Source organism: Anolis sagrei, chromosome 2 (genome assembly GCF_037176765.1).
Source record: "Anolis sagrei isolate rAnoSag1 chromosome 2, rAnoSag1.mat, whole genome shotgun sequence".
In the NCBI taxonomy this organism is placed as follows: domain Eukaryota; kingdom Metazoa; phylum Chordata; class Lepidosauria; order Squamata; family Dactyloidae; genus Anolis; species Anolis sagrei.
This window is the reverse complement of record NC_090022.1, coordinates 205,953,387-205,969,599: the sequence shown is the minus strand read 5'-3', so window position 1 is coordinate 205,969,599 and position 16,213 is coordinate 205,953,387. Positions and strand designations below refer to the sequence as shown.

Genomic DNA, 16,213 nt, shown 5'->3' with positions numbered 1-16,213 from the left:
TACATTCTCAGTTGAAAATTTTAATGAAACTCCAGCTGTCTAGGAGTCAGACAGTCCTGGCATGTCTCCACTGTCTCCAAACAACGGACCCATGAGGTGGAAGAGTGGGAGTTCTAAAGGAAAACAACAGACTGTGGTTTCATTGCAGGCACTGCAGAACCACAGCTTGAACTATTGTGTCCAAAACATATAAGGCGGGACTAGAACCTAGGGTATCATGACCTGTACTAATGCTTATTAAACAAGATTATTATTATAATGTGAAAAAGCCTCAAAAGAATATTATCATACATTCAGCCATTTAATTTTGTAATACCAAAGAGTACTAAATCTATAAATAAACATAGATACTAATGTTTTTTCCCCCTCAATACAAAAGTCTAGGGATCTACAGTCTTTGACATACATACTAATGAAATGATGCTGCTTTTACTGCACATAAACAGAAAAGATACAAAAAACAACAATTCAAAAGGTTCTTGTTTTGGAAAGTGACTTACTTTTTGAATGCAAAAAGATCTTATAGCACCTTTGAGACTAACTGAGAAAATAGTCAAACACCTGAGAATTCAACTAAATCTACTCATCAGATGCATGGAGTAAATTACCTAGGAACAGACATTTATACTTATGAAATAACAGGTTATGTGTGAATAGAAATAGAAATGAGGGGATAAGCTTAGTTGTAACAATGATCCTTGGGGGAATCCAGTTGGGATAAAATATATTGCCAAAGGTCAAAGTGAGTAGATAACCATATGAATAGTGTGTGTGGGGGTGTGTGGGGTGTTACAGAATCATAGAAGCATAGAAATTGAATAGACCACAAGAGTCATCTAGTTCAATCTGCTGCCATGCAGTTATTGGAATGCAGTAACTGTAATACAGTAAAATGCTGGCAAGGAGTGAGAAAGGAGATATGATAAAACGGCAAAGAGAGTTCTCATGAGACTGGGATGTTAACTTATATTATGTTATCTGTAGTGTTCCAGGAAACCACTGCCTTTGTTCAATCCAACATTAATGAACTGGAATTTGTGGATATATTCCAATTCTGCTGTTTCTCTTTCCAGTCTTCGTTTGTCAATTTTTAAGGCCCATGATGGAATGCCTAAGAAGTGTTCTACATTTTGTTTTGTAATCCCATTCCTAATGTCTGATTTTCCCCATTTATCCCTGGTGCAGACTGGCTTATAGAGTGCTGAAGAGCACTGTTGACAGTAGATGGATTTTTTTGATGGTTAGCCTACTTTCACTAAAGTGGGTGCGATAGGATTTGGACCTGAAGTAGGAGTGCAATGATGCAGTGCAACTTCCAGATAAATTCTCAATGAATATTAACTAAATTCTCACATCATTTGGGATGAAGGAGGGAATGTAATCAACGAAGCACATCATATTTCATTCCATGTTGTTCTATGCCATCATGGTGACACTAGGGTAAACTTATGACAGGGTTTTCTTGGCAAGATTGGTTCACAGGAGTTTTGCCATTGCCTTTTAAGCTTTGAGACTATATTTGCCCAACGTCACTCAGTGGATTTTCATGGATGAGCAGGGACTCATATCTCAATTTCCCAATGTCCCTACTCTAACACTCAAAGCATGATACAGTCAAACACTGGATCCCATTTATTCCTTTAACGTAATATGCACACTCTGTCTGCCCAGAAAGAGTTCAGATCACTTTGGAATGGCTCCTATAGACTGATCAGAGGATCAATCTGATCTTGTCAACATTGCTCAAACCATGGCTAGCACCAGGGCTCAAAAATAGGAAGCTGGCTGCACAAGGAAATGCTGACTCCAGGTTAATTTCTTCAGGAATTTTTGAACATAGTAATCCTACTCTAATCTTGTGACATCACAGTACAAAATTTTGTGCTGCAAATGTGTGTTACAACATTATTAGAAAAAAGTCTGGTATGGAATGTGTTTGTTCTTTATCTTTGTATTGGGCAATTTGTTGTTCAGCTCAACAGCTTGCCTGACAAATATGTTTCAGACAGCAGAAATTGGAATGTAGAAGCTTTGTGGTAGAAAAAGCTGAAGCTCTTTTTCCTGCATTGATATATTTTATTTCCTTTTCTACAATCGCATGTTGAATTACAAGGAACAATAACAAAAAAAACAACAACAACCAAGCAGTTTGATAGAAGGTCAAATGGAGAAGAAATATGGAAGACTATTACATTATATGACAACAGCAATAGAGGTGATTTAGTTGAAGAGGTATACAAGCACTGAATTTAATCAGAGAAGTTGTATTACCCTATATACTCATATTGAAGTCTAGACATTTTGGCCAAAACATCAACCCCCAAAATCTGGGTTGACTTATCCATGGTTCAATGTAATGCTGTACCGTAACCAAAAAAAGAACCATCCCTTTCTCTGAGTATCCAATTTCTCCTAAAATAGGACATACTCATAAAATAAGCCATAGCAGGATTTCTAAGCATAAGCCACATTCCGAAAATAAGTCATAGTGATAGGTGTGGCTATGCAGCATACAAGGTTGGCCCCCAAAGTCAGGCCACAGTTGTTCTATGCATGGTACAAGCTAAGGCAGAGGGAGACATAGAAAGTGAAAGCAAAAGTCTCCTCAGTGAAATGAGGAGCAGGATGCTCTGCTTTAGATATTGTGTGTCCTCAGGGGGAAAAAGTAAAGCTGTGGCTGCCATTTTACTCAGCACTGTGGCTCTCTCCCCCCCAGCACCAACCAGCAACCGTCTGTGGGTCTTTTTCATCCCCTACAAACACCAGTAAAGCTGCTGTTCTCCAGCACTAACCAGTAACAGTCTGTGGGTCTCCTCACCCCAAACAAACACCAGGGGATAGGGGGAAAACTTCAGCAAGCAATCTGCTGCTGAGCCCAGAGAGATCATCCTATAAAGCCAGACTGCTGTAACATACTGAATAAAAAATAAGGCATCTCCTGTAAATAGTGTGTCTTCTTGAGGAAAAATAAACATAAAACAGTGCCTTATTTTTGGGGAAACACCATAGAGTGGTGAAAGACAAGTCTTTCCAGGAATAAGCATTGCCCCCCTGTATTCTATCCACAATAGGGCTTCTTCTCAAAATACCATTTATGCTTTTCCTTCTCTGTGGAATGATTTCCACTTATCCATGGGTCCTTCATTTTTGCCTCCAAACTTCCCCATGAAATCAACTTATACCTGAGTAGAAGTCAAATATAAATTTCTTTTTATTTCATTCTTCGCAACCTTGCATCTTCTCTACCATTCTTTCCTTTTTTTCTTTGTTTGCATATTTTATCTTTGTTTTATTGGATTGAGAAATTTTAAAAAATTAACCCATCTTTTAAAATCAAATAACTATGCAATTTATGTTTATAACTTCTTGCAATTGATTAACCCTGTCAGTGCAAAGTCTGCTTTTTCAGTTTAAGTTTCTCTTAATCCCACCAGGAAAACCTCAACTATTTTAATCTCTAACACTACTAAGTAAGGGTAATAGCATCTCTTCTTTTAGTTCAGCTACCCTAAGTAGTATGATTCCATTTCTTTCTGACATCATAGAGAACAACTGTATTTCCCAAGGAGAAAAATATGTTTTCCAGCAGGAAATAACTGTCAGACTAAAGCTAAGAGATTTAATTCATATTTAAAAAGATATTAGAAACATATTAAAATTAATTGCTAAAACACAGTTGTGGCTAACTTGCATATTCAGCTACATTTTAAAGAAAATGTTTTATTACTCTTTGTTGAAATTGAATTGAAGCAATTAGCTATTCAAACTACTTGTCTTCTCTGCTAATAGTCATATGCTGATGGTTTGAGATGGCATGATGTTGAAGCTGGTTCCCAGTTCCTTATTTGTGCAAAACACTGAACAAGCAGAAATAGTAGACTGAGTTAATTATCTATATACTCTGATACCTCTGATACATGGGAATACCATGCATCTAAGCTTATAACTCAGTACATGTGAACTTTTTCAGGAATGTGTGCTATCCAAATTGAAGCAGAATGTAGCAGTATAGTAGCTGTGTCAATAGTCTTCTCTTTCTCTCTTTAAGTGACAGCAGGGGGGAAATGACCACACATACATATATGACTACATGTTTTTCTGGATGTAAAGTGTTGCATAATTGGATATGGTTCGAGAAGACAAAATTCAAAGCTTTATTGGGCGCTCAGATGGGGAATAAAACAGAGAATAGAGAAATGCCACACCTCTTGAATGCCTCTCTTTTACATAATTGTAAATGGTGCATCTTGGCCATGAAGCTTACTGGATGACTTTTGGCATATCACTATCAAGGGCAACATAAGAATATAATAGATAATAGAATAAAAGCCTGTGGATTGGCCTACTGAGTCTGATGCCACCTACTGAAAAGCAGCCTCAAGGCCCCTGCTGCTCTTCCTTCTGGCTACTCTCTTATTGTTACACTAGCTTCAGTATCCAAGGATCCCAGAATAGGTTTTTTTTATATGGATAAGCATTAGAAATTATCATTGTCTGCTTTTTGAGTTTATGAATTGTCCCATTAAAAAATGCATAAGGATGTGGGTGAACTACAACTCCCATCAGCCCAGGTCAATCCCCCTTCAACCTCCACCAGCATTTAAATTAGTTAAATGGATGGGGGAGTTGAGTTGAAACTATTTTTTTTCCAGAGAATCATGAAGAGTAGGTCCATAACACAAAACAATTTAAATTCTATGACTCATTCTATATTTTATATAGTCCTAATTACATCAAATATCTGTTTTAGCTACAGTTTCAAGTCCTTTAAAACCCTGAAAATGACTCTTAATGGGTAATTTAGTGGTCACAAAAGAACACCAAAATTCCTGCTGGAAACACTTGAAAACTGTGTCAATACACTTTGACAGAAATCATGCTCAATTAATACACTTTGGGGGACACTCAAGAGTGCAAGTAGAGTCAGTCTTTCTTGCCCCATAGTGCTTCTTATGTATGTTTTCAAATGTTTATAACTTGAAAACAACCTTTCATTTGCAGTTGCTGGCACCGGCAATGTTGCAGAAATCTGAAGAAGTTTCTTCACATTCCGAAAAAAGGTCAATCACAGATAGTTTCCAGTGCATTTGATGGTTTTTTTCTGAAGGTATAATCTTTCTCAATTTTTTACACCACATGTCAAACTTTTCTATCAGTGTGTCAGTAGACATTGTAAAGTTCTTGAAGACATTGTAAAGTTCTGTGTACTTATTCAAGTTGGATTTTAAATGTCCACAATTAATAGGCAGAAACACTTATAGTTCCTGAACTACTTCACTGTGCCTTGTAAACATTTCTTGAAGCTGATATAATAGGATTCAGCCAGAATAGGAAATCATAAGTGTGTACCTACAGAAGCAAGTATTTTAGGTACATCAAGAAGGTCTAATGGATTCTGACCATTATGTGGAATTGAATCCCAAGGGGATTTTCTTGCTTGAAATGCACTTAGGTCTGCTATTTAGGTTTTTTGTGTGCAGAATTTACACATCTTTGTATGAACAAATCCATATGGTTTCAATGACAGTTACTTTCAAATTGAACATGCTTAAAAGTAGCTTTGCAGCTAAGACTTTTTTCTATATGGAACTGGTATTCCTTTTTGTTCCTAACCACAATGAAAAACATTTAAGAAACAACCTTGCTTTTAGCAATTGATGCAAAAGAAAAAATCCATTAAGTAGCTGTATTAAGTGTGTTGCAGTAAAGACAACAAAATATCTTGTAACATCTTAAATACTATTCATCATGAGGAAAGAAAGAAGGCAGAAGTGGTAGAAGAATGCAAGTACTGCAAATGGAAAATTGTTTTCTGCCTGTCCCTAATAAAACTATATGGACATGCCGGGACTATTTCAGAAAAAGAGCATTAAGGATCCATAGAAACCAATCCCACAAACTACCAAAAAAAAGGGGGGGGGGCATTAGATATTGTATAAAATAAATTCATGTACATGCCTGTGGTAAATTTATACATGACTTATATGCTCAGGAGATAATATAAAAAAGAAAACTTAGGGTAGATTATGAAAATATATCACCTATTTCCACTTAAACACTGTTCAACAGTTATATAAAGAAACACAAAAACTTAAGTCATTGAAGTTAGTTCTGACATCAATTCTGTGGTTTTCGGTGGGTCTATCTGAAGCATAACGAAGACTAACTTCAAGTGACATATTTTACAAATTCTGTAAAGATACATATAAAAAAACTCTTTGAACATAATCCAGGCAACTTAATCTCCCTCAGTTTCAATGTGAGAGTCAAGCATTAGCTCTACACTAAAATTAATAGGGAAGGAAAATACTTAACTTTGACCAAAGCATGTTCTTTATTAGGAGGTATTTTAGAGTATATAATGAAAACTCTAGATTGCTGACAATTAATAATAATATAATTTTAATACAATGAAGTAATAGGTGGTGAAATTGAATAAATCTGCCCCATGGAGCCAAGATTAACGTTTTACCTTTGCTCTACAAGAGAAGCAGACAACTAAATTTTAAGAGGAGGATTCATCCCCTTAGAAATAATCTTTTGGGAGCCTTAATACCAAAGCATGTTCTATGTTTCTGCCACTCTTCTTGGATATCTTTCTCTGTCACCTCTTCCGTCTTCCTCCCCACTTAACAGGTTGAGAAATTATCTTTGGGAACACAACTTGGTGTTTAAAAGTGGAAGCCAGTCATAGAATAATAGAGTTGAAGAGACCGCATGGGCCATCTATTCCAACCCCCTGCCATGCAAGAAAAAAAAACAGTAATGTATTTAATTGTGGGTTTGAATGGGTTCATGGTGCTTTGTCCATGTTTAACATAAATATCAATTTAAGCGGTATTTAATATTCTGGCCATTTGTTCAGGATTCATTTGTGGTTCCTGCATCATTAGCAACTTGGCAATCTTCTCACAAAGCTTCTTAAACTCACTTGTGCAAGACTGAACAACATGTGCAGAAATTATGGGCATCAGATGCATAAAATTAACCTGAGGAATATAGATAATAGGAATATTGCAAATTCTGGTGAACATACTGGAAAATATATATATATACACATAGTGTGTGAGAGAGAGAGCTGCTACTTCTTCAAAATGGAAACCTCTTGGAATAAAGTGTCAATGTTCAATCTTTCTTTGGAAATTCGGAAGAAAACATAATTGAAAAAAAATACCTATTTTGTCACCAGAGAACTAAAATTAATTTTTTGTTAAATTGAATGTGGGGTCTCTTGCATCCAAACAAAAACCTTTACATGTAGGGGACATAAAAGTGGATTGATAGAAAAATGCTAGGGAAGTTAATTTGAAGAATAAATATAATAGCATGCTGAACTTACTCATAAATATGTTATGGTAGAATGATACATCACAGAACATCATCCTCCCATCTTTTAGTAATCGATGGCTTCAGCATGATGTATTCATTCTGATTTCAGCCTCTATCTAATAATTGCATTTTCCATGTGGTTATTTATTTTCCCTCAATCACTTTTCCATATGCTTCTGCTCAAGGAATTCCTACCTATTATTTGATGCACACAAAGGATTTGGATGTTGCTGCTATAATATTGTATTCCTTTCTGAAGCATGTTCACAGATATTACATACTAGAACTTAGTCTCTCTTGCAATTCCCCAACCTGCTCTTTTATTTGTATAGAACAGGAATTGGCAAACTTGTGCACTCCAGTTGTTTTGGACTTCAACCCTCACAAATCCCAACAGTCCATCGGCCCAAGTTTGCCCATGCTTGGTATAGAATGTTACCCTGCTTTCCCCACAGACTGAGATTCAATGTATTTTGTCAAGGTAAGATCTGTACTGACTAGTCTTCACATCTATATATATAAATTTGTTAGGGGCATCCAACGAGGAAACAAAACTCAAAAACCCCCCAACGAAACTTAACCAAAATTCCCATGCCCATAACACAACCCACAAGGTACAAACATATCTACTCAAAATGAAAAACAACACAACAACACACTCACAAAACGGCAAAACAACAAAACTAAAAAAAAACCCAACGAAACTTAACCAAAATCCCCGTGCCCATAACACAACCCACAAGGTACAAACATATCTACTCAAAATGAAAAACAACACAACAACACACTCACAAAACGGCAAAACAACAAAACTCAAAAATCCCCCAACGAAACTTAACCAAAATCCCCGTGCCCATAACACAACCCACAAGGTACAAACATACCTACTCAAAATGAAAAACAACACAACAACACACTCACAAAACGCCAAAACAACAAAACTCAAAAATCCCCCAACGAAACTTAACTAAAATCCCCGTGCCCATAACACAACCCACAAGGTACAAACATATCTACTCAAAATGAAAAACAACACAACAACACACTCACAAAATGGCAAAACAACAAAACTCAAAAATCCCCCAACGAAACTTAACTAAAATCCCCGTGCCCATAACACAACCCACAAGGTACAAACATATCTACTCAAAATGAAAAACAACACAGCAACACACTCACAAAACGGCAAAAGAACAAAACTCAAAAAAAAAACCCAACTAAACTTAACCAAAATTCCCATGCCCATAACACAACCCACAAGGTACAAACATATCTACTCAAAATGAAAAACAACACAACAACACACTCACAAAACGGCAAAACAACTGAGCATGCGCATTGGCGCCCAGCCGCAAGTTCCCTGGCGCGCGCACATGGCCTTCCGGCCAACGTTCCCTCTGCGGAAACCATGCCCACTCCAAGCCCCGCCGCGCCGCTTCCCGCACACACCCACCCCCTGCCGCACACACACACGCAACCCCACGCTCCATCACTCCCCCCGCCGCCGCATACACACACGCAACCCCACTCCCCCCGCCGCCACACACACACACGCAACCCCACGCTCCATCACTCCCCCCGCTGCCGCACACACACACGCAACCCCACGCTCCATCACTCCCCTGCCCCAATCTTACCTCCTTTTACTTCACGCCACCTCCAAACCCCACCCCGCCCCTTCCCGCCCTGTCAAAATCTAGGAAAGACAGGAAGGAAGGAAAGAAGGAAGAAAGAGAAAGGGAGGTAAAGAAAAAGGGGGAAGGAAGGAAAGTTAGAGGAAGAAGAAAAGGAAAGAAAAGGAAAGATGGAAGGAAAGAAAAGAGAGACAGCAGAAGAGAAAGAAAAAGGGGGAAGGAAGGAAAGAGATAGAGAAAGAAGAGGAGAAGGAAAGATGGGAAGGAAGGAAGGAAGGAAGGAAGGAAGGAAGGAAGGAAGGAGGGAAAGAAGGAGAGAAAGAGGGAAGATTGGCCACAGCAACACGTGGCGGGTAAAGGTTGTTATTTCTATTATTATTATTATTATTATTATTATTATTATTATGCTATTGTTCCTATGAGACCCTTTTAGGGGGAATGGGAGAGGTGTCAGGTCCCGGAGGCAATGCATTGCATTATTGTTATTGTTATGATGGTGGTGAAATAAAAGGAAATAAAAAGTGAAAGAAGGAAGCAAACAGGGAGGGAAGAAAGGCAAAGGAAGAAAGGGGGAGGGAATGAAGGAAAGAGAGAAGGATGAAACCAAGTAGTGAAAGAAGGAAAGAAAGAAAGAGGTAGAGAAGGAAGAAAGGAGAGAAAGGGGGGAGGAAAAGGGGGAAGGAATAGGTAGGGACCTCTCTTTCATAATAGTCCAGATATCTACCTCAACTTTGATAAGTTTTACTATAGGCCACAGCAACGCGTGGCAGGGCACAGCTAGTGTAATTATAAGGGGTCTTTCTTCTATCTTCTATCTTGAATAAATTATACTCACACATGTAGTACATTTGACACTGAAAGTGTCTGTACACTTTTTCTTATTTGATTGTGGTGTTTACAGTCATTTTAATATTAGATTTAGTAGTACATCTACATTTTAAACTGGCTGCCTTCCACTTTTTGTTCTGGCCATAAAATGTTTACAAATGGTTGAAAGAAACATGAGAGAACTTAAATGCAGTTCTCACACACTTGTTCACAAATATACTTGTGTACCTTAAAAATTTGTGCCTTCATTATCAAGAACCTAACATTGGATTCAGGCATGCATGTTCATTATTTGTCTCTAATATAAAGCCAGTTCTCACATTTAGCTACCAGTCTTCAAACTCTTATACATGCATGATATTTTATTTCTTCTATTTTTTTGGCAGACATCAGAACAGCGGGACTGTGGTGCAGCTGGCTGGGAGTCAGCTGCATTAAGATCACTACTGACCAAAAGGTCATGAGTTCAAAGCCAGCCCAGGTCGGAGTGAGCTCCTGACCAAAATAGTGTAGCTTGTTGTCGACCTTTGCAGCCTGAAATACAGTTGCATCTGTCAAGTAGGAAATTTAGGTACCACTTATGTGGGGAGGCTAATTTAACTGATTTACGAGGCCATAAAAATCTCCAGGAAGTATGCAAAGAATGAGGAAAGTACTTAATCAGTGTCACAAATGGATGGTGAAGCGACAGCTGCCCTGGTGGCCAGAAGCTGGAATGTTAAATAGCCTCTGAGTGTCTGTCTATATATGTTGTGTGCCTATGGCATTGAATGTTTGCCATGTATATGTACATTGTAATCCGCCCTAAGTCCCCTGAGGGGTGAGAAGGGCAGAATATAAATACTGTAAATAAATAATAAATTAGTGAATGCAAATTGAAGTTAAGAATAACCCAGTACACAAGTCAGTGTAGTATAGCAGCTTGATCATTAGATTGCACTTCTGGAAACCAAGATCTGAATCCCCACTCAGCCATGGAAATCCACTGGGTGGCCTTGGTTAAGTCATACTGTCTCAGCCTTGGAGAAGGCAAAGGCAAACCCCCTCTGAACAACTCTTATCAAGAAAACTTTTTGATAGGGTCACTTTAGAGTTGGCATAAGTCAAAAACAACATGAAGGCAACAACAAGCTTCTAGGCAATGCAAGCTATCTATTTCTCTTTTTACCCAGATGCTTTTATACTGTAGTATTTCTTCTAGATCGACATGTACCTTATCATCATAGCTCTGGAACAACTTGGAGAAACACTGAAAATGAAAATTTTGAGTGCAAGCCATGTCTGTGGATAGATTAAGCACCCTTTTACAATTGGTGGTAGATGCTGAGATACTGTTGCTAAGTGTAACTATAGTGTAATACGTTGTTTGGCCCTGGGTATATGAACTAAGGGCCAAACTAGATGTGATGTGAGAGATCTGAGATCAGATTTCCTAACATTATTCTTTTTGGCTAAAAGCAGAAGTGAAAAGGTCTGGTTTGGAGTGGGGCCACAGTGTATATGTGTGCTGAGGTGGGTAATTCTTTCTTGCAATGAAAATTGTCCCACAGAACTACTATCAGACACAGCAAAAAGTACAGTACTTCTCTTTCTTTTTGTTTCTGTTTCATTCTACCACCCTATGTGTGTATATATGTGACTTTCCACAAGGTAAGGAGCAGCTGGAGATTGAACTGCCCTTCCTGCTATACTATGATGCCATGCAAATCACCCTCCAGCACTTCTTTTTGTGAAAAAAGGAAGAAAATAAAACAAAAAAAGATAATGGAAAGATCATGAATTTCCAGCAGCAAACTCTCAGTGAGGCTTGGTTTTGCCAGAAATGCAATTGAGATGATGGAAAATTCTGAGTTGTCACATGGTTCCCTTAATGTTATTTGTGTCAGGAGATGATCGTACATGTGAGAACCACCTCCAAGTGTCCACATCTGCCTGTATCAGGCTCAACCGAGCTTCATCTCACCTACTCTTGCTTTGGCTGTTAAGGGTAAATTCTAAAATTACCTTTGTAACCTGCTCTTATGGACACTTCCACAATAATTTTATTAGGGTGGTGCACATAACTCCTTACTGGGCCTAAATAATCAAAAGGCACCAGATCAGATTTTGGAAGCTAAGCAGGACCAGCCCTAGTTAGTACTTAGATAGGAAAGTGCTGACAAGTACCAAGTGATGTGAGCTTTATTTCAGAGGAGGGAACTGGCTGCCTAAGCAGCCCTATGAAATTCATGGGACCATGAGTTGACAGGCAACTTGAAGGCCTCTTCCCTAAACAACTCTGTGATATAGGTACACTGAAGAGGAAAATGATGATGATGTAGTTTCTACTTTCTTCCACAAAGATTATTATGTCGCCTCATCAAAATATAGAGGTGACTCTGCATTTTTAAAAACAATGCCACATGAGAACAACTTTTTGCAGTTTCTGCCAAAACAACTCTGAAAGTGCCACTGTCCCCCAAGGATCAATCTGGCTATATACAAAAAAGGCTCATCACCAGAAAAACAACTCATGTGAAATAATGACAATCTGCACCAGGAGACAGACCAATTTGAAATGACCAATCTTCAGGTTAATACTCATATTATTACCAAGTGATTGCCAGTGGTACAATGAACTTCATAGCTTAAGAGTGATTTGAACAAGGATCTCCAAGGCCCATCCTTCACACTTGTCCATTATCATCACACTGCCTTTCTAAGAACCAGATACCCATGATGCTGAGGGATTTTTAAAGCCACAAAGGTCATCTATGGATCAAGACAGAACCAAACTCAGATAGAATCAAACTTCTGAAGGACAAAAAAATCAATAACGCTACGTTGGGAAGATTGCTGAATTGCAGCTCCAATGTGACCAAAGAGGTTCTCTCACAAATCTTACAACAACAAACCAGGGATGATCATGCCTGGTTTGGAGGAAGTCAGCAATGCAATCAGCCAACAACAACAACAAACAAAGCCAGTGGACCTGATGGGATCTCTGCTGAAGTCTTTATAGAGGGTGGTCCTGAGCTGACACAACAACTCCACCAACTTATTGGAAAAGTGTGGATGACCAAGAAAATCCCCGGAGACTTCAAGGATGCCACCAGCATCACCCTTTTCAAAAAAAGGGGAAAGAACAAACTGGAAACTATTGAAGTATCTTCCTTCTAACCTCCGCTGGTAAAATCCTGGCAAGAATCCTTGCAAACTGCCTTCTACCTGTCTCAAATGACAACCTCACAGTATCTCAGAATGGCTTCTGCCCTTCCGGAGGAACAGTGGACATGATCTTTATTGCATGACAGCTCCGAGAAAAATGCAGGGAACAAAATCAACCTCTGTACATGGCCTTGCAAAGGCATTCAACACAGTGAACTGGAGTGCTCTCTGGACCATCCTTCAAAAAATTGGATGCCCTGACAAATTTGTCAACATCCTGAGGCTCCTTAATGATGATATGATGGAAACAGTCTTGGACAGTAATTGGTTCCAAAAGTGACCCATTTAAGGTGGAATCAGGTGTCAAACAGGGATGAGTTATTGCCTCAACCTTATTTTCCATCTTCATCATTATGATACTTCATCTTGTTGATGGGAAGCTTCCCACAGGAGTGGAAATTCACTATTGGACAGATGGCAAGCTATTTAACCTCAGCAGACTGAAAGCCAAAACCAGGGTCACAACAACATCTGTTATAGAACTCCAATATGCCGATGATAACATAGTCTGTGCACATTCAGAAGAAGACCTACAAGCCACTCTAAATACCTTTGCAGAAGCATATGAGAAGCTCGGCCACTTACTGAACATCAAGAAAACCAAAGTTATCTTCCAGCAGGCACCACCCAATCCCTCTGCAATGCCAGAAATACAGCTTAATGGTAAAGCATTAGGAAAGGTTGACCATATCTGTTCATTGGCAGCCACCTGTCCACAAAAGTCAACACTGACACTGAAATACAACACTGCCCGAGCACCACAAGTGCAGCCTTTTTCTGAATGAAGCAGAAACTGTTGAGGATTGGGACATTTGTAGGGATACCAAGATGTTTGTTTATAAATCTACTGCCTTCCCAACCCTGTTATACGCCTGCAAAACACGGACTGTCTGCATACGTCACATGCAACTCCTGGAACAATTCCATGAGTACAGAGGCGGCCCTAGGTAATTTTCAACGGTAAGCAAACAGTATTTTGGTGCCCCCCCCCCCCAACCAATCATTGATATATATTTTCTGTTCATCATGGGAGTTCTGTGAGCCATATTTGGTTCAATTCCATTATTGGTGGTGTTCAGAATGCTCTTTGATTTTAGGTGAACTATACATCCCAGGAACTACAACTCACATAAGTCAAGGTCTATTTTCCCCCAAGAGCGCCTCAAGAGCGCCCCTGGGCAAAATCAACTATACTGCGAATGCTTACTTTGCGTAATGGGTTGAGCCGCTCCTGCATGAGTATTGCCTCTGAAAAATCCTGCCAATCTCTTGGGAAAACAGATAGACAAATGTCAGTGTGCTGGAAGAAGCAAAGATCACCAGCACTGAAGTGATGCTCCTATGCCATCAATGCCACTGAACTGGCCATATTGTCCAAATGCCCAATTACCATTTGCCAAAGGAGTTACTCTACTCCCAACTCAAGAATGGTAAATGGAATGCTGGTGGACGGGGAAAGAGATTTAAAGATGGGCTTAAAGCTAACTGTGGCATAGGCACTGAGAAATGGGAAGCCCTGGCCCTTGAGTGCTCTAACCTGCAATGCTGTGGAATTGGAAGAGGCTCAAATGGAGGGCGAAAGGGAGAAACGTGCCAAGGGGAAGGCACATCAAGCCAATCCTGACCAGGACCGTCTTCCACCTGGAAACTGATGGTCTCACTATGGAAGAACATGTGGGTCAAGAATAGGGCTCAACAGTCACCTCCACTGCCAAGACACTACACTTGGAAGGCCATCATACTCAGACAATGCGGGATCGCCTAAGTAAGTAAGTATTTTGTTCCTATCCTGGGGACTGCCTTGTATACTTAGATGGAAAAAGTGCAAGAAGCCCTACTCTAAGGTGTTTTGAACTCCTAGAAAAGTGTCAAACTTGCGGTGTTTAGGCTTCTCAAGTTTGCCCAATGGTGAGGAATTCTGGAAGCTGGAGCCGGCAACACCTGCTGAGCCAGAGTGTGGGGGTGACGCATGCGCCCTGAACCTGCCGTCGAGGGAGGGATGGATGGACGCCCGACTCACCGCTGCCTGCTGGAAGGCGCCCTTGGTGTAGGTGCCGCCCCCTCGGTACCCGATGCTCGGGATCTCCCTGCCGAGCAAGGCGCACTTGTGCTGCTGTCGTGGTTGGGCCCGGCCGGGCGAGGGGGAGATGTAGTCCACGCGGGGCAGCACGTGGTTCTTGGAGGAGAAGGTGACGATGGCCACGCGCGTGGCGGTGGGCACCACCGGGAAGTCCGAGAGCAGCTTGGTGACGAAGCGCAGCTCGCTGCGGAAGTTGGCCTGCCCCACGCTCGAGGACTCGTCCACCAGGAAGACCAGCTCCAGGCTCGCGCTGCCCTCCCGCAGCCGCCTCACCTGCCGCTTGAAGGCCCGGCCCAGGCGCTCCACGCGGCTCCCCTCGGGGGGAGGAGGGGGAGGGAAGAGCGGCGCGGAAGCCGCCCAGGCACTCAGGTTGCGCGGAGAGGGCTGCGCGGGTGGCCAGGCCCACGAGAGGCCCGCGGCGGCGCCCCACACCAGCGCGCCCCACACCAGCGCCCACATCATCCCGGCCCCTCACCGCGTGGCTCCCTCGAGCGGTGTTTCTATGGCTGCTGTGACTTTTCTGTGCCCCTCTCCCACCTGGGAAGAAACACTTCTTCTTCTTCTTCGAGGGCTGTTGCCTGAATGAAGCGCGCGCTCACTTATCTCTTGCTTTAAACCAGCCGCGCGCGCCCCTCCCCTCCGCTTGCCCTCTTCCTCCCGTTCTTCTGATTGGCCCCCCGCCTCACACTTTTGTGGGGGCTGCTGCCTCTGCGCGCCCCCTCCCTCCCTCCTTCTCTCCCTCCTCACACCAGCAGCCTCCTCCTCCTCATCTCTTATCTGGAGTCTCGCCGCTTCTCTTTTATGGCGGATGGCTCTTCAAACTCTTTTTTTAAATAAGGGGCTGTTCCCTTTTGAGCCCACCCCACCCTCCCTCGCGCTCCTCCGCCTCTTCTCTTCAACGGAGGAACCCCTCGAATACTTTGAACGGGGGCGGCTCCTTGAGCGGCTCACACCTCATACTCCCCCCCCCCCCCCCCGCGAAAGTACAGCCAGGACGCCGCGCGCGCGCGCTCCGAACTCTGGCCTCGCGCCCCGACGCTTCTTTTTCCTGCCTCAGCCCATTTTGGCACAACTTGTGCGGGGCGAGGGGCTGTTTCCTCTCTGCGCGCCCCCTCCCTCCCTCCGCACCTTCCCT

At 41.4% G+C, this 16,213-nt stretch overlaps 1 protein-coding gene across 2 annotated transcripts in view; it reads right to left on the bottom strand.

Annotated features, from left to right (window-relative positions):
- The window catches only part of SVEP1 (sushi, von Willebrand factor type A, EGF and pentraxin domain containing 1), a 127,122-nt gene extending 111,205 nt beyond the window's left edge, over positions 1-15,917 (bottom strand). The window contains exon 1 of one of the 2 annotated variants that reach the window (XM_067464352.1): positions 15,019-15,917. In XM_067464352.1, the coding sequence (XP_067320453.1) occupies positions 15,019-15,540 (522 nt within the window). In that variant the 5' untranslated portion in view covers positions 15,541-15,917. The remainder of the gene's footprint in view (positions 1-15,018) is intronic. The other variant, XM_060762511.2, reaches the window with a different exon arrangement.
- Between the last annotated feature and the right edge of the window lie 296 nt (positions 15,918-16,213).